The 18,441-nt window shown below is 46.1% G+C and overlaps 1 protein-coding gene across 1 annotated transcript in view; it reads left to right on the forward strand.

Annotated features, from left to right (window-relative positions):
• Stab2 (stabilin 2) overlaps nucleotides 1-18,441 on the forward strand; it is a 134,867-nt gene that overhangs the window by 103,632 nt on the left and 12,794 nt on the right. Inside the window, exons 54-63 of the mRNA XM_069991529.1 lie at nucleotides 1,180-1,236; nucleotides 2,606-2,738; nucleotides 4,425-4,574; nucleotides 6,858-6,962; nucleotides 8,321-8,428; nucleotides 10,612-10,805; nucleotides 12,468-12,609; nucleotides 15,466-15,599; nucleotides 16,667-16,832; nucleotides 16,973-17,079. Of these exons, the coding sequence (XP_069847630.1) occupies nucleotides 1,180-1,236; nucleotides 2,606-2,738; nucleotides 4,425-4,574; nucleotides 6,858-6,962; nucleotides 8,321-8,428; nucleotides 10,612-10,805; nucleotides 12,468-12,609; nucleotides 15,466-15,599; nucleotides 16,667-16,832; nucleotides 16,973-17,079 (1,296 nt within the window). The remainder of the gene's footprint in view (nucleotides 1-1,179; nucleotides 1,237-2,605; nucleotides 2,739-4,424; nucleotides 4,575-6,857; nucleotides 6,963-8,320; nucleotides 8,429-10,611; nucleotides 10,806-12,467; nucleotides 12,610-15,465; nucleotides 15,600-16,666; nucleotides 16,833-16,972; nucleotides 17,080-18,441) is intronic.

The raw sequence follows: 18,441 nt of genomic DNA on the forward strand, positions 1-18,441 counted from the left end.
ACAGGTTCTGAGCTCTTAACCCACATTCAGGAATACAAAACTGTTATCTCCAACCATTTGGAGCCTAGAAGAATGACAATTTCCTGTGCTTGAATCTAACTACATGGCATGTGCCTATTCGTTCAGGTCACAACGTTGATAGAGCTTTTATGCTAGATTCTCCTATCAGATGCTAAACGTTTTCACATTCACTCACTCATCCAGGAAGTGCTACTTATTGAACATCACTTGAAGCTCTCCTGTCAGCTCCATGCACATTTTACCCCCACAGTAATCTGGTAGTGGGCATAGTTATTATAGCTACTATATAAATTTGGAAATCAAGGCTACACCTTGTACATTATAAAACTGTCATGGATGGATGGATTTGCAATCTCAGCTACTGTGAGAGGTGAGAGAGTAGGAAGATTGAATGGTGATCCAAGTTAACCCTGGGAAAAAACAATTTTTGAGGCCCTATCTGAAAAATGCTCTTTTTCTTTGTGCCAGTACTGTTGCTTGAACTAAGAATCTCACACTCTTGTTTGGCTTTTTCTGCTAGTCACACCTCTACTTCCAGCTTTTGGCCAGTAAATTAGAAATAAGAAATTCTCTGATGTGTTTGCTTGGGCTGGTTTTGAACTGTGATCCTCAGATCTCAGCCTCATAAATAGCTAGGATTACTTGTATGAGTCGCTAGAACCCAGCCCCAAAAAGCTTCAAAGCAAAAAGAGCTGAGGGCATGGTCCAAGTGGTATACCACCAGCCCAGGAAAAAACTAAACCCCTAAATTCAAACCCCAATTCTTCCCAAAGGAAAAAGCAAGTAAAAATAAAACTATGGATCAAGGGTATAAGGGATTATCCAAAAGTATCCCAGTAACTTGAAATGGAACTACACTTAAATTCCTATTTCTAATTGTTACCACAATGTGCCTGTCTCATCCTGCCCTGGGACAGCGCTGTAAAGCACAGAACTTTGCCCAAAGAACGAAACCCAAGAACTGAGAACCAAAATAGATAATAGACCTTCAGAAATCTCTATGACCAAGTTGTTGTGTGTTTATTTTGATATTCTTAATCATAGCCAGAACCTTAATCAAGAATAAGAACTTCATCAACCCACCCAGACAATAACCAAGAACATTTCCTTGCACTTTTCATTATTTATCTTAAGTTGCTCTCTTTCCTTGCATACTAGGGTGAGTGTGGGAGCTGTAGTAATATACCCAGATGCCCCACCTGGAGCAAATCCAAGGTAATTTTAAATGCAGCCACAAATGATGGAGAGGTATAGTGTCCTTGTGAAGCATCATCCTTCTGGGGTGTTAGTGTGTGTGCTGGGTAGGAAGGGTTGGGAATGTCTGATAAATGCAATTTGTGTTATTCTTCCAAAGCCAGATCAGTAGGATGAGTGCTGGGCATTCTTAGCCCAGGCAGTCTATCAACCTATTACCCCTCTACCCCTCTTCTAGGAGCTGCTAGAAAAGTCATGGGAGTGTAGACCTAGAAGAGAGGCCAATGATGAGTATAGTTATAATCATGGCTACATTTTGCTGGCTTTTGTCCAGTCCTAGGTATTGTGCTATATATGACTGATATAGATGAATGATAGACAATAGATAATTAGATAGATAGATAGATAGATAGATAGATAGATAGATAGATAGACAGATAGATAGAGCTAGATGATGATGATGATGATGATGATGATGATGATGATGATGATGATGATGATGATGATGATGAAGAAGAAGAGAGAAAGTATACCCTGGTGCTCATTATATTTATCTGTAGGAAGCTATTGGGTCATCCCAATTTTCTGATAAGAAAATGAATTTCAGAGAAGGCAAGAAATCAGCCCAAAGGCACACAGCTAGTAAGGAGCAGAACTAAGATTAAATCCATATAAATTTGTGGTGTAGCCAATTAGAGTCAGAGATACAGGATCAAATTCTGATCATCTTTGGCAAGTTGTATAATCTTTTAATTTTGCTTCTGTAAAAACAGAACTAATAATCCTTCTATATATGGTTATTAAAGGAAAATAAAACTTCAAATAGTTGTACATTCAAATGCTTGACATACTGTAGGAGTTCATGAAATACTGTTGTTGTTTTTAAAAAAATTCCAAAATCAAGGGCTAGAGGTGGTGTAGCTCAGTGGTAGTGGGTGTGCTCAGCAGAGTTTACAAAGACTTGTGTTAGAGCACAAGCACTGGAGATAGAAAACAAGCAAGCAAACCTAAAGTCATGCTCTCTCTAGCACTAGTGACCCCTGTAAGAAAAACAGTTTCAATAGAAGATAAAACTCACACCTTCCTTGCTGAGTATTTCTAGAGGAAACTAACTCTGTCCACCCCTACACCAGGAATCCATTGCATTTTCAAACAGCACTGAGAGTCAGAAAGTCCTTCCTCTTAAGACTCAGGAGAAATTCTGCCTGGGTACTAGGTCTGCCTATTTTCCCTTCACCCTTGACCTATATATGACCTTGAAAAGTCCCGGGTTTTTTCCACCCATGTAGTGCCAAGATCCTCCACTGGGGGAAGACTGGAGCCTCAGAGTCCTGGCCTTGCTGGGACGGCAAGGCACCACAGCTCAGGGGCATGCTCACTCTCCCTTCAGGGTAAGAAGCAGAAGTGTCTGTACCACCTGCTGCAGCCCTACAGGAGGAACCTGGAGGGCTGCCAGAATCTGTGCGCCCTGGTGGTGCAGATCCCCACGTGCTGCAAGGGCTACTACCTGCCAGACTGTCAGGGTAAGGACGCCTCTTCTGCCTTGTATGGGGTGGGGCGGGGGGGGGGACGTGGCAAGCTACCTGTACAACTCTTGAAAGTACCCTAGTTCTGAGGACCTAGGGACCCACCTGAGGATCCCCAGACTCCAAAATGAAACATGCTGAACAGCTGGCTGCCTGTCTTTCCTTCTGTCTGCTTCATTTGGTCCATTCTGTGTTTCAGTGAGTTGAGATCCTGCTGTTTCAGCTGTTTTGTTTAAAATTAAGCCACAGACATTTCCCATGGTGCTTAACACCATTGAAAATATTTAATATTTTCCAATACATTATATATTATATAATACGGTATATTATATATGATCTATATTATATCATATATTTTATATAATATGATGTTATATATGATCTGCATTGTATATTCTATAATATATACTTATTGTATTGTCTATAAGAATAGATGGCATATTTTGTATCAACATATATGACACATTTATATATATATGACTGTGCAAGGTTCATGATATTGACAAGCACGCCTGTGTATATGTATTTGGCATGACTCTACCTTTGAGAGGTGATATACTGGTGTGTGTAGGCCGCAATTCCTGAAAACCCAGTTGTAAGGTATATAGCATCAACTTCCCTCCTCTAGAGCACATCACTCGACCTATGCGCACAGTTTCCACATCAACCGTCCACAGCGTGGCAGCCAGCCAGCATGGTACATCCTCGTGCTATATGATTATAAGCAGCGCATTCTTGGGTGCTGTTCCCCATGGGTAACAGGACACTGGGTCCCAGCCACCACCCCTTGGAAGCAGGTTCGATAGCTAAACCTCAAAATGATGAGGACAAAAGAAGCATAGAGAGGATCAGGAGCAAACTCAAGGCCCCACAGACCTCAGAAGCCATGATACTACCCTGTGTACTCCATTTGCCTTAATCTAGTTAGGACACTCTAGGCCAAGTCCACACACTTCCCCAGCCTCCAACATTAACCTGTACACTGTTTATATAACCCGTATCAGCCCTCCCATTTCTTCAGTACTTTAGATTCTTTTCTATGCTTTTGGTTGCCACACTTCATTTGAGCCTTACAAAAATGATGTGGTGCCCGGTGCCAGTGGCTTGTGTACGTAACACAGGAGGCTGCGGGCTGAGAATCACAGTTTGAAGCCAGCCTGGGCAGGAAAAGTCCATGAGAGGCTTATCTCCAATTAACCACCAGAAGTGGAGCTGTGACTCAAGTGGTAGAGTGTTAGCCTTGAGCAAAAGAGCTCAGGGACAACACCCAGGCCCTGACTTCAAGCCCCACGATGGGCACTGCCAAAAAGTAAAATAGACATAATATAGATTAAGCAGGCACTAGGTATCTTTATCATCACCATCATCATCATCATCATCATCATCATCATCATCATCATCATCATCATCATCATCATCATCATTTAAAGCTAAGAAAATAAAGCTTAGAGCAAGTTTTACCATTCAACCCCCAAGTGCTCAAACCTATGTCTCTTAACCCCAAACACAGTGCACAATTCAATCTGTTGCCTTGTCAGCATACAGTCCTATACATGGCCTATGCTAGTGCTTTCCCTAAATACCCTCTGCCACCCAGGGCCACCCAACAGATGTCAGAACCCACACATTTACTGCAGAGCCGACTGTACTCTCTTCCAGCCCACCCTGTTTCCTCTCTTGCAGCCTGCCCCGGAGGACCAGATTTACCATGCAACAACCAGGGCGTATGCATCAATCCGCTCTCAGCCTCAAGACAGTGTAAATGCAACGAGGGCTTCAACGGGACGGCATGTAACCTGTGCTTGCCAGGGAGATTCGGGCCTCACTGTCAGCGTATGTGGCCCCTCCATGTGCTGATGTGTTTACTGTATGTGTCATGTCCTCATCCACACCATCCATGTGACCCGGAGCATCCTCTGCGCCCTCCCTCCCTCCTTTCGCCTCCTGTCCCTCCCCCCACCGCCCAGCCACCTGCCCTACCAGCCTTCTGCTTGGATTCTGTATCCTTCGTGTCATTTCTGAATGTGCCTCACCTCTCAAGCTCAAACCCTCAGCCTCTGCAGTCATCAAGAAACAGGTTCTACTCACGGGTGAACAGCTTCCACTCATTCCATCATGCAAGCCACGTGCGTTTTTGTTGAGCAGTTACTAATATTGATAGGTAATATTTATTGTTTCTTATGTTGTGTATCAGGTATAGATATTTTCCCATTTAATCCTTATCACAAACCTTTGGGGTAGAAAGTTGTGTGTGTGTGTGTGTGTGTGTGTGTGTGTGTGTGTGTGTGTGTGTGTGTGTGTGTGTGTGTGTGTGTGTGTGTGTGTGTGTGTGTGTGTGTGTGTGTGTGTGTGTGTGTGTGTGTGTGTGTGTGTGTGTCGGTGGGATCAAACGCAGGGCCTCCTGCCTGCTAGGTAAATGCTCTGCCACTTCACTACACCCATAGCTAAGTGGGTAACTTTCTCTGTGTGTGTGTCTGTGTGTGTCTGTGTGTGTCTGTGTGTGCGCGCGTGCACCAGAGTGTGCCAGTACTGGGGCTTGAACTCATTTGGCTTTTTTGCTCAAGGCTGGTACTCTACCACTTGAGCCACACCTCCATTTCCAACATTTTGTTGGCTAATTGGAGATAAGAATCTCACAGATCATTCTTCCCAGGCTGGCTACAAGCCAGGATCCTTGGATCTACACCTCCTGAGTGGCTAGGATTATAGGGTATGAGCCACCAGCACCTGGAGCTATTTTTTAAGTAAAAATAGGAAAGTATACACCAATTCTGCCACTCATACCGCCTCTGTTATTACCCCCAATTAGCAGGTGAAGAAACCAAGTTCCAAAATATTAATTAAGTGCTTCTCACAATGAAAATTGTTGTACGGTTGAGGGATTCAGTAGCTGAGTGTGTGGATTAGGGCAAAATCCCAGCCCTCAAAGAGCTTAGAGAAACAAGAACCGTAGGCAGATGATAAAGACAAAGAGGCAGTAGAGGGGTCAAGAATAAAACAAGATTGTGCTGTGGAAAATAATAAGTAGAGGTTGCTGGAAATTCATGAATAGACCTATCAAACTTGCAGCCATGATTGATGTCTTCTGTGACACCGCTGTAGCCACTGACCACCTTGGGACTATTAAGCCCTCACAAATATGTCACTAAGAAACTGATACTTTCACTGTACTTACTTTAAACTTAAATATCACATGTAGACCATGCAGATTAGCTTCCTTAGAGGAGAGGTGAGCAATTGCAAAGGCCCTGAGGCAGGATCAGGCATGGTATGGAGTAATAGCAAGAGAGAATAAATAGGACCAAAAAGGGAAATGAAATCTGAGGGTCACTAGGGGTTCCAAGATCACATAGGAACTTTTTGTCAGTACCTATTCTAGGTGAGGCAGGCAGCCAGAGGAAGATGGTGAGCAGATTTACAAAGGATCGTTCTAGCTGCTCTGTGGAGGACATACAGTCCGAGAGCAAAATCAGAAGCAGGACCACCACTGGGTAAGCTGGAGCAGCAATCTAGGCTAGAGCTGACGGCACCTTAGGCTGGCGCAGCCATCCTAGAGGCAAGGACACATGGCAGAACTGGTACCTACGGGGATTTCTGTTTGTTTGTTTTGTTAGTCGTGGGGCTTGAACTCTGGGCTTAAGCACTGTCCCTCAGCTCTTCAGCTCAAGGCAAGTGCTCTACCACTTGAGCCTCAGCACCACTGCCAGTTTTCTAGTGATTTATTGGAGATAAGAGTCTCAGGGACTTTCCTGCCCGGGCTGGCTTTGAACAATGATATTCAGATCTCAGCCTCCTGAGTAGCTAGGATGACAGGTGTGAGCCACGGGTGCCCAGCTGGTACCTATGTTTTAAATAGAACTCGCAAGACAATTTCTCCATCTCAGGAGGCCCTGGAGAGGTTCCCCCCCGCCACCTCCCCGACTTCCATTTATCTTTCTAAAACATATGATCACACATTCAAGAGCTCATTAGTGCCTGTGCACACACCCCTCCATCAACCTGGCCCACAGAGAAGGTATTTGGGGAATTCTTGGGGAAAGGGATGAATGACAGCTCAGTCAGGTGGAAGGGAGGGGCGTGGCTGGATGACTCACCGGGCTCTGCTCTGCATTCCAGCCTGCGGCTGCTCAGCCCATGGGCAGTGCGACGAAGGGATCTTGGGCTCGGGGGCATGCTTCTGCGAAGCCGGATGGACAGGCCACTTCTGCGACGTTCCCATAGGTGTGTTGGGGGAGCGACCCAGGTGGTGTCGGATCCCACGGAGGGAGGTTGGGTCTGAGTGGATCCCCAAGGAAACCCAAAGCAGGTGTGTGCTCGATTCCAGGAGGACGCGATGAGGCTGGAGGATGGGAAGGGGGAAATGCCTGTGCAATCCACACATCTTTCTGTGCCATTCTGGAAGGATCCAGCTCAAAAAAGAGAACCCATATCCTCGTGCAGGGACAGCACAACCCCAGGCATTGAGTGATGCTGGGGAAAACAGACTTTGGAGCCCCAAGACCTGGTCCCTCATCCTGCTACTCCCTAGATAAACAGCCGCAGACACACCCTCTCTGAGCTACACCTGGCTCTTCCGTAGAAGGAAGTGTGCACCACACACTTAGCGAGGAAAGCAGAGTTGTGAGCTTAGAGGTCATGGTGCTCTGTATGTCCCTGTCAGTATTGTCAGCATCATAACCCTATTTTTATTTCCTTGTTGTTGGCAGTACTAGGGATCGAACCCAGACCTTTGCACTCATTAGGCACTTATTCTAGTCCCTCAGCCAGGCTCTCGGTCCTTCGGCTTTGGTTTTTGAGATAGAGTCTTGCTAATGTTGTCCCAGCTGGTCTTGAACTTGGGATCACCCTTGCTTCTACCTCCCCAGTAGCTGGGATTGCAGGCATGTGCCACCAGACCTGGCTGCCTCATGATTTTGATCATGACTAAGCAGTCCATTCTCCGAGGCCTTCTTCAAACCTCAAGCCCTGTTGTCTGGGAGGTGAAGGTTAATCAATATTATTTCCTCCTCCCTGAGGGTCAGAAGGGTGTCGATAGGCTCTACTTATGCAAGGACAGCCCAGCGTGACTTTCAACAATCCCAGCAGTATGGGTTCACTTCTGCCCCTACGTGCCCATCGGCTTCTTGCCGACTCTGCACACTGCAGCCCTGTCTGCAGACCCACGCCGCAGACTTCTCCCAAGCTGAGTGATGCCCTTAGAAGGCAGAGGCCTGTCTCCTCCAGTTTAACCATCTCCACTTGCAACCCATGTCCTTTGGACCTGAGAGCTCATCCACCAAGGTCATCCCTGCTAGGCAGTTCAGAGGGGTAAAGTTTGCATTGGTGGCTCTTAAGGTAGCAGATAGGCATTGCAATCGGGACAACCTTGCAGATTTCTCTTCAAGAAAATGATTCTAGAAGAGCTCCAAATCTCTACTCTCGTGGAGGGGGAGGGGATCCTTTGCAAAGCATCCCCAGGCTTCTGATGAGAGGTCCTTCTGAAGTGCAGCAACAGGCGGCCGGAGGGTTTGAACTACTATCCAGATGAGTCCCCCTTGGTGACACTAACATGGGGTGAACTGTGACCTCTTCCTCCATAGTTTCAGCTCCAGTGTGCACGCCTCCTTGTTCTGCTCAGGCCACCTGTATGGAGAACAACACGTGTGAGTGTAACCTGAACTATGAAGGTGACGGACTCACGTGCACAGGTGGGTCCCCTTTGAGCTTCTGTGGACTAGCAGCATGGAACGGGAATGGAAGGAAGAGCAGGATGTGGTCACAGTGCTGGGTTCCATCCTGGCTCTTCTGCTTCCTGCTTGGGCTCTTTCAACAATGTATACCCTCCCTAAGACTCAGTTTCCCTAGTTGGCTTGCTTGTGCTTGGCCTGCCCATCTTCCAGGCTAGTTTTGCTTTGTTTGGGTAAAACGCAGGTTTAAACTTAGAACTAAGGCTTTCTGGGCAAGTACTTTACCACTTAAGCCAGGCTCTTAGCCCAAAGCCTGTGAAGAGTGGGGGGGAGGGGAAGAAGCGGGGAGGGAGTGTAAGTACTGGGGCTTGAACTCAGAACCTAGGTGTTGTCTTTTTAGTTCAAGGCCAGTGCTCTACAACACAAATCACAGCTCCACTTCCAGCTTTTAGAGGATAAGAGTTTCACAGGCTTTCCTGCCAGGCTGGCTCTGAACTGTGCAACTCAGATCTCAGCCTCCTGAGTAGCTAGGATTACAGACATGAGCCACCAGCACCGGGCCTGAAGGCTATAATTTTAAAATTGCTTTGCAGGCTGAGGATTTGCTCAGTAGAACAGTGCTTGTCTAATATGCTTTGCAAAACAGAATGCCATTTAATTCAGAGTTTTTCTACCTCAACAAGTAACTCAGTCTTTATAACACTCAGAAAATGGACTACAGTAATAAGAAAAATAGTTAAACCTACACATAGTTGGCTCTCAGTAGAACCACTGTGAATACCACATCTGCAGTAGTTAGGATGTGGGCTCAGCCCCACTGAGAAGCACAAACACAAGGTATATACTTATTCTGCCTCATATTATTCAGTTTAGAGAGAAATCTTCAGGACTAACACAGCTTCACTCTGAAAGATCATCTGGGGCCCCCATTTCTCCTATCTTTCACTGGAGTGGTGAAGATAGCTCCCATCATAGCAAAACCCAAGCAGCAGATGGAGGGAGAAAAAGGAGACAAACCTCATCCCTTTAAGAACACACTCTACTGCCAGGCATCGGTGGCTCACGTGTGTAATCCTAGCTACTAAGGAGGCTGAGATTTGAGGATCGGAGTTCAAAGCCAGCCCAGGCAGGAAAGTCCGTGAGACTCTTATCTCCAGTTAACCACCAGAAAATGGGTAGTGGTGCTGTGGCTCTAATGGTAGAGCACTAGCCTTGAGCTAAAGACCTGAGAGACAGCGCCCAGGCCCAGAGTTCAAGCCCCACGACAAAAAAAAAAGAACACAATCTAATTGGTGCTAAATATCAGGTCTGCTCCCATCCTACTGGCTGGCACTCATCAGCCACACCAAGCTACAGGGAGGTAGGGAAGGCAGCCTTTTATTGGGCAGCCTACAACAAAAGCACATGTCTTAGCCACATGTTCTTTGCAGTGATTTCTATGAGATCTAGACTATCTTTATGAACATTAGATCTTTATTCCCACTGTTCTGCTACAAGGCATTATCACACACACACACACACACACACACACACACACACACACACACACACACACACACACACACACACACACACACACACACACACACACACACACACACACACACACACACACAGAGGAGTTTGTGCTAATCTTAGAAGCTCAAACAGCCAGGTGCTGGTAGCTCACGCCTATAATCCTAGTTACTCAGGAGGCTAAGATCTGAGGATTGCAATTTGAAGCCAGCCCAGGCAAGAAAGTTTTTGAGATTCTTCTCTCTAATAAACTACCAAAACAAAACAAAACAAAAAAGCCAGAAGTAAAGGTCTGGCTTAAGTGGTAGAGCACTAACCTTGAGCAAAAGCAGCTCAGGGACAACACCCAAGTCCTGAGTTCAAACCCCAGAACTGGCATGCATGCATGTGCACATGCACACACACACACACACACACACACACACACACACACACACACACACACACACTCATTCTGAAACATAGCACCAAAGTAAACCTAGAGGTAGGTGACACAGAGGGATGGAGGTAGACAGAGAGGGCCTAGTCTAGGAGGGTGTCACAAAGGCTTTGCACACAGGACCTGGAGAATACACGTGTGAAGACATGGAGTCCTCAACACAACAGTGCAGGGTAGATTGAGGTCCCTGCTCTCCAGCCCCCATTGCACAGACCCAGGCACACAGAGTCCTCACTCGCCTTTCTTGCAGCGGTGGACTTCTGCAAACAGAACAACGGGGGCTGTGCAAAGGTCGCCAAGTGCTCCCAGAAGAACACCACGGTCTCCTGCAGCTGCCCCACGGGCTTCCGGGGAGATGGCTACACCTGCCTAGAGATCGATTCCTGTGCCGACGGCCTCAATGGGGGATGTCACGAGCATGCCATCTGCACTATGATTGGCCGGGTGAGTCGCAGCTCCCCAGGGACACTTGGACAGCACAGCCCCCCTTGTGCCTGGCTCGGCCTTGCTTCTGCACCCGAGTGGCCTCAGCTTACCCTTTGGTCTGTCCAGTGCTGTCTCCCACCCTCACACCCGCTTCCATCTGTTTCTTATTTAAAATCAGTCATCTAAATGCAGTGTTGTATAGTGGGAAAATGGGTAGGACCCCTCTCAATTCTATTATCGTTAGGAATATACCAACATAAATTTCTTAGTTTTTGACAGATTACTCCCTAGATATTACCACTAGGGAGTTTATAGATGGTAACTCTACCTGTGCACCTTTCCTATAAATCTAAAATTCTTAGGGAAAAAAAAAAAAACCACGAGATTCCATTTCCAAAATAACCAGCAAAAACAAGGCTGGGGTATGCCTCAAGTGGTAGAGCACTATCTGAGCAAGCAAGTCGAGCAAACATGAGGCTCCGAATTCAAACCCTGGTATAGACAATAAAAGAAAAAGAAAAAAATTACTGAAAATCTAAAGTTCATTAAAACAAAAAAACATATAAGAGGCATAAGAGGTGGCACTCTGCTTTTTTTTTTTTTTTTTTACCAGTCCTGGACCTGAACTCAGGCCTGGGCACTGTCCCTGAGCTTCTTTTGCTCAGGACTAGCACTCAACCACTTGAGCCACAGCATAACTTCCGGCTTTTTCAGTTTGTGAATCGGGGCTTTATGTGTGCTAAACAAGCACTCTACTACTAAGCCACATTCCCAGCCCACACTCTGCATTTTTCTAGAATAAGATCAGGTCCCTATTTCCCTGGTGGGAAGAGCAGGTGGTAGAAGACAATATTTGTTATTGTGCAAACAAGGACCTAGAGTTAGGCTGCCTTTGAGACTGAGCTTTTAGGGACTGTTTGGCCTGGGCTTGGCTACTTAATGTCTCTGAGCCTCAGTGTCTTTATTTGTAAAGTGGGCCTAGTAATAATGCAGATATCATAGGGTCATTGTGGGGGGTTAAATGGGGTCATTCATTGACCCAACCAGTGGTGGAGGAGCACTTGTCATAGGCTGTTGCAGTTGCCAGCGATTCTGCAATGAGAAGACAAACAGACCTGGGTGAGTAGAGAGAAAGGGTGGTGCTCAATACAGAATCAGGAGGACTGAAGAACTGTGCAGAGCAGAAACCTTGGGAGCTCGTGTGGGTGGGGCTCAGGGAGAGGCCCTCTGAGGAGGAGAACGACTCGTGCTGAGATAAAAGGATTCACCTAGTCCGTTGCTAGTGGCACATGCTTATAATCCTAGTTACCCAGGATGCTGAGATCTCTGGAATGCAGTTTAAAGATAGCCAGAGCAGGAAAGTCCATAAGACTCTTATATCCAATTAACCACCAGGTGGAGCTGTGGTTCAAAGTGTAGAACGCTAGTCTTGAACAAAAAAACAGCTCAGGGACAGCGCTCAGGGTCCAAGTTCAAGCCCCATGAACAAAAAGGAAAAATGGATGCCCATGTTTCATCATCTTGCAAAAGCAAGACAAGGATGTCATTTCATTCCCACTGAGCAGACAGGGGTGCTTTGCTTGGTCCTTCAAAACCCCTTCCATGCTGAGTGGACATCTTCCTAGCACTCAGGACCATGGAGAAGGTTTTTCCATCTTTCCCCCCACCTTCTTCCCACAGGGCAGGCACAAGTGTCGATGTAAGGACCACTACGTGGGAGACGGGCTGAACTGTGAGCCAGAGCAATTGCCCCTGGACCGCTGCTTACAGGACAATGGGCAGTGCCACGCAGACGCCCACTGTGCCGACCTCCACTTCCAGGGTCAGTGTGGCTGGGACAAAGCACCTTTCTTGGGGAAAGGGCCTGTGCAAGAAGAGAGAGCAAGACAAAACAACACTGAGCCCAGGAGTCTCTGCATTGCACAGACCAAGGAGGGAGCTGAGAGGCACAGGCAACTCCCAGTGGATCCTTGAGCTGTTAGGAGTTCAGAGGGTGTCTGTCATGAGTTTGCTCCCTGCTTGCTTTAATCCTATTGCTTAGCAACCAGCCTTACTGCTATTGGCTGGAAATTCATGTAAATCCAGGAAGCACAGCTCTGGCTATTTCAGAGTCACTGCAGAAGCAATTTTTTAACCATTGTCAGGATGGTTACGTATTGATTGGCATATGTCCACATCTTCCCAATGATGGTATAGATGGCTTATAATAAACACAAGAAAGGCACAAGGCCTCACATGGAAATGCAGAGGCCCAGGAGACAGATGAAAGAAAGCTCTAAGGGATCCAGAGCCAGACCCAAGATAAACTTCAGAGACTTTGAAAGCATCTTGGGGCACGGTCCTGTGTGGCCAGCCAGTATTTGTAGGGATCTCTGAGTGGACTTGGCCTTGTTCTTTAGGTATGGTCATATCTCAATAACAACTAATGACTTAACTCTGTGACACATCTCAAACCCTTCCAGGATGAACTAGAGGAAGTATACTGAGAAAACATACAGAGAGCATGGAAGAACATTCCTCCCAGAGTCCCTGGGTAGTTAAGAGACTTTTTTATTTTTTTTTTTTATTTTTTTTTTTGGGGTCCGGTCGTGGGGCCTGAACTCTGGGCCTGGGTGCTGTCCCTCAGCTCTTCAGCTCAAGGCTAGCGCTCTACCACTTGAGCCACAGCGCCACTTCCGGCTTTTTTCTTTTTGCTTTATGTGGTGCTGAGGAATCGAACCCAGGGCCTCAGGCATGCAAGGCAAGCACTCTACCACTGAGCCACCTTCCCAGCCCCAAGAGACTTTTTTAAAAGACAAAGAGGGGGAAAAGTTGTAAGACAGAAGTCAGAAATGTGTTGCATGCTCGTGGCAGTTGAAATGAAAAGGCAAGAATAGTCAGAGAATTCAAAAAAGGAACTCAGATATGTGTGAACTTACATTCACACCAGATTTATTCACAATAGCAAAAAGATAAAAACAACCCAGGGCCTCTCTGTGGATAAACAAAATTCAGTACATCCACACAATGGAATATTATTCAGCCTTGAGAGGATTTGAAATACACACTGCAGCATGGTTCACCCTTGCAAACAATGTACTAAGAGAAATGAACCAGACACTACATGGCTCAGCATGTGATGGAATAGACAGGGACAGAAAATGGAATAGAAGGACAGGGGACAGAGGGAGATTGGGAAAGTATTGTCTAATGGGCACAGAGTTTCCGTTTGGGATGATGGTGATGTACTAGAAATGGGCAGTGTAGTGGCCATCCAACTGTATACATATAGTTAAGAGTTATATACTTGGCTAGCCACTAGTGGTGGCTCACACCTGTAATCCTAGCTACTGAAGAGGCTAAGATCTGAGGGTTATGGTTTGAAGCTAGCCAGGACAGAAGAGATGGGAAGACTTTTGTCACCAATTAGCAAGCAGGAAAATAAAAAAAGCAGAAATTAAGAATGATTAAGAGACAATTTCAGGAAGAAGGTTAGACATTTATGTTAATGAAGGAGTGGGATGAAAGAAGCAGTGTAAGGAGAGAAAACAACAAGCATAATAAATCTAATCAAGTATTCATTATGTAAAACACTAATAAACATTCCCAGGGATAAAATGTTAGCAAGTAAGATATTAAAAAGTGATATCTAATGTAAAAAAAAAAAAACAGAAATTGGAAGTATAGCTCAAGTGGGGCAAGCCTTGAGCAGAATAATCTGAAGGAGGGGCTGGGAAGGTGGCTCAGTGGTAGAGCACTTGCCTTGCATGCCTGAGGCCCTGGGTTCAATTCCTCAGCATCACATAAGCAAAAAGAAAAAAGCCGGAAGTGAGCCTGTGGCTCAAGTGGTAGAGCGCTAGCCTTGAGCTGAAGAGCTGAGGGGCAGCGCCCAGGCCCAGAGTTCAGGCCTCACAACCGGACCCCCCCCCCAAAAAAAGAGTTCACGCTCCAGTGTGTGCATGCACGTGCGCGCACACACACACAGAGTTATACACTTAAAATGATGACATACTTTGTCATGACAAATTTTTTTTAAAAATCAGAAAAGGAAAAGTCTCAAGGCAAGAAAAGGAAGTCCAGAAGGCATTAGAGGGAGGCCAGGGGCTACAGTAGAGACCTTATAGATGCTGGAACTAGGCCAAACAGAGTTGCTGAGGGAAGGATGAGATGGTGGGAAGAGGCAGGGCGTGGTATCAAGGCTGTGACCACATGGTATCGGGTTCTGTACTAAGCAGGGGATGGAGATGAGGGAGGAAAAAAACAATGGACAGAAGCCTAAACAAAAGGAAAGGCTCCCCTCCCCCATCAGCCAAGGTTTCCATCCTGAAAGAGCCAACACACCAGTGCTGCTGGGCCAGAATGATTGGACAAGACAGCCTGATTAGGGACATGTTACATCCACATTAATGGCAGAACTTCCAGGTAGAGAGATTTTATAGGCAGCTAGTAGCTGCATAGAAGTGAGCACCTTGGATCAGGTGAGTAGGAGTGTGAAGTCAGGAAGCATTTGGTGTTTTCTTTACAGTAACTCAGTTCATCTAGTCAGTCCAGCCTGTTCTCATAGCTCATTCACCAGAGGAAATCCACACAGCTGGTGGAGCATTCACTGGCCGGATTCCTCTATGAATCTTGAAATCCTTTGTTTGGAAGCACTGCCAACTATGTGAGCTAATAGGTGATTCCTCTCCCTCCTCTCCAGACACCACTGTTGGGGTGTTCCATCTCCGGTCCCCACTGGGCCAATACAAGTTGACCTTTGACAAGGCTAAAGAGGCCTGTGCCAATGAAGCCGCAGCCCTGGCCACCTATGCCCAGCTCTCCTATGCCCAGAAGGTGAGTCCCTGGTACACAGACAGTGGAGGGAGCCTCTTCTTAAGATGGGGGAGAAAGCTTTATGCCTTCCCGGAGTTAAGTCCAGGAAGCTCATGGAGCAATAATAATAATTCACCATGTTCAGTGCCAGGCTTTTGCTGCGTAGCAGGCCCTGGGTAAGGTGCTTCATTGACATGACTATCCATCCTCATGACAGCCCTGTGGGTAAGACTCACTGCCCTCATTTGTCAGACAGAGAAAATAAGAATTTCTAAGGTTAAATAGCCAGTGTCACTCAGCTAAGAGGTGACCAATCTAATTTTCACAAGATCCCACGGCCCAAAATGTGAGCAGGAACTCACTAATCAAGTTTTATTAAGATAACTGATCTGGAATAAGCTGGCTTGGTTTGAATCTGCTACTTGCTGACCTGCATTTTTTTTAACAAGTTGCTTACCTTCTCTTTGTCTCAATTACTTCAGTTATCTCAATTATATGATAAGAATTTCCAACCTCAAAAAAAAAAAAAGAATTTCCAACCTCATAGAGTCGATGTGATGGTAAAACATATTGACACAGAAAAAGCCCTTGCAAGAGAACCTGGATCCAAATACACTACTAAAGGTCAGGATGACAGTGGTGGTGGTAACAGTGGTGATGGTAATGATGATGGTAATGGTGACAATGGTGACAATGATGTTCATGGAAAAAAAAATGGCAACAATGATACATTAGAGTTCTAGCACCAATTGAAGTTTTGTTATCTCATGAGCAGAAGAGTTTGTCCTAGAGGTTTATAAATAAGTGACTAATAACCAATCTTTCTCAAGAGCCCAGAGGAGAGCATATGAAGGACTTGGATATCTACAAGAAACAAAGGGCTCTGTAGTCATGCATTCCATGGTGCCATTAAAAAAAAAAAATGGTGTGACCACCTAGTGTGTTCTAGGCACAGGAGGACAACAGGCAAAATGGGACTTGGCTCTTTGGAGCTTCCGGTTAGATTGGAGAATGAGGAACTAGCCCAGTGATTCCACAGCAAACATGAAAGTTCAGCTCATCTGTATTTGTGTCTGTGTCCCTTGCAGGCCAGCTATCACCTCTGTTCAGCTGGCTGGCTAGACAGTGGGTGGGTGGCCTATCCCACGGCCTATGCCTCCAAGAAATGCGGCTCTGGTTTTGTTGGGATAGTGGATTACGGTCCCAGGGTCAACAAGAGTGAAATGTGGGATGTCTTCTGCTATCGGATGAAAGGTAACCATCCCGGGGCTACACTTCAGGCTGAAGGCCATGCAGGGGCTGAGCCATCCTCAGGCTGGGCTGCCAATGGGTGAGCAGAGTGGCCCAGGCCCCTGACTCACTAAGGTGGGAGCTTATGTGCCTCTGTTTCCCAGATGTCAACTGCACCTGCAAGGAGGGCTATGTGGGAGATGGCTTCTCCTGCAGTGGGAACCTACTGCAGGTCCTGATGACCTTCCCCTCGCTCACGAACTTCTTGACGGTATGATCACATCTCTTGCTTCTGTATTGAGCCTAGAGGGTTGGTTCTGAACTGCTGTTAAAGGGGTGTTAAAGGAAGCCAGAGGCTCACAGCTCACCTCGTTTGAATCTGAGCCCTGGCTTTGCCATTCATCTGTTGCCCAACTTTAAGCACAGGGCTTCCTCCCTGAATCTGTTTTCTCATCTGTAAAATAACAGCACTAGCCACATAGGGTTATTGTGATTGTTAAATGAGTTGACCTGTATGAAGCACTTAGACCATGTGGTCCACATAGAGAAAATTCTGCAATGATGTTGGCTGGTCTTGTGACTTGGGCTTGCAGCTAGAGTTTCTAGCCTGGCTGTGAATGTTCTGTTTTCATGGGCAGGGTAGACATGGTTAGCTAGGTCTACCAGGTGATCACCCAGACAGTCAAAGTAACATAGAGACAGCCAGCCTGAAGCACATCAATAATCTCCAAGTTATGTCCCATGAAGAGAAAGCTCCATTTGACTAATCACAGAAACAAACAAATAATAATTAATGACAGCTAACATTTCCTGAGCTTTACACCTTGCCCTGGGCTCTGTGCTGAGCCCTTTCAAGGCCATTTCCTTTGGGCAATGGACTATAAAAGCTCCATAAGAAATTTCCCTGCCTTCACCGCCACTGTTTCTCCAACATCTCAGACAGAACACTGCACTAATAGCTACCCAACAAATACTTTGCTAGAAGTATGCAAATGTATATGGTAACTTCTATCATTCCCAGTGTTTTAGATGAAGAAACTGAGGCTTAGAAAGGTCACGGATGCAGCCTAATATCCCAGATGGGGCTCAAATCCAAACCTACCTGGTGCCAGCCTCCTTGTCATCTTTTATGGGGAGGAACGGAGGCAGCCAGTGCCTGAGCCACTATCCCTAGCAGAATGGCCAGTCATCCCAGGAGAAGAGGATGCTGGTCATCAGAGCAGGGCTGGTAGGACCAGGACACAAGGGGTGCCAAGGACTCCAAAGTACAAACCCTTTTTTCTACAAAGGAGAGGCAGCCACTTAAGTGTAAAAATCCCAAGTCTCCATGAATATACCAAAGATAAACGCTAAAACCAACATGTCTGCTGCTTGGCTTATGACAGCATTTCAGAGCGAAGGCAGTATTAGAACACAATTCTAGTAAATTACTTACCTTCTAGAACTGGGCCTCGGTGGCCCTGTCTGTCCGTGCAAGGAAAGAGTAGAACTTCAAACGTGTTCACTAAATGTTTACCAAGTACTTACTAGGTGATGAGGTGTATCAGGGAACAAAACAGATCATAAACAGAACAAACAAATACATACTAGAGTGGAAAAAGAACATGTCAAGCTGGGAGTGGAGAGAAACAAA

The sequence above is a fragment of the Dipodomys merriami genome, unplaced genomic scaffold (assembly GCF_024711535.1).
Source record: "Dipodomys merriami isolate MVZ:Mamm:240054 unplaced genomic scaffold, mDipMer1.0.p SCAF_10, whole genome shotgun sequence".
Taxonomy (NCBI): Eukaryota; Metazoa; Chordata; class Mammalia; order Rodentia; family Heteromyidae; genus Dipodomys; species Dipodomys merriami.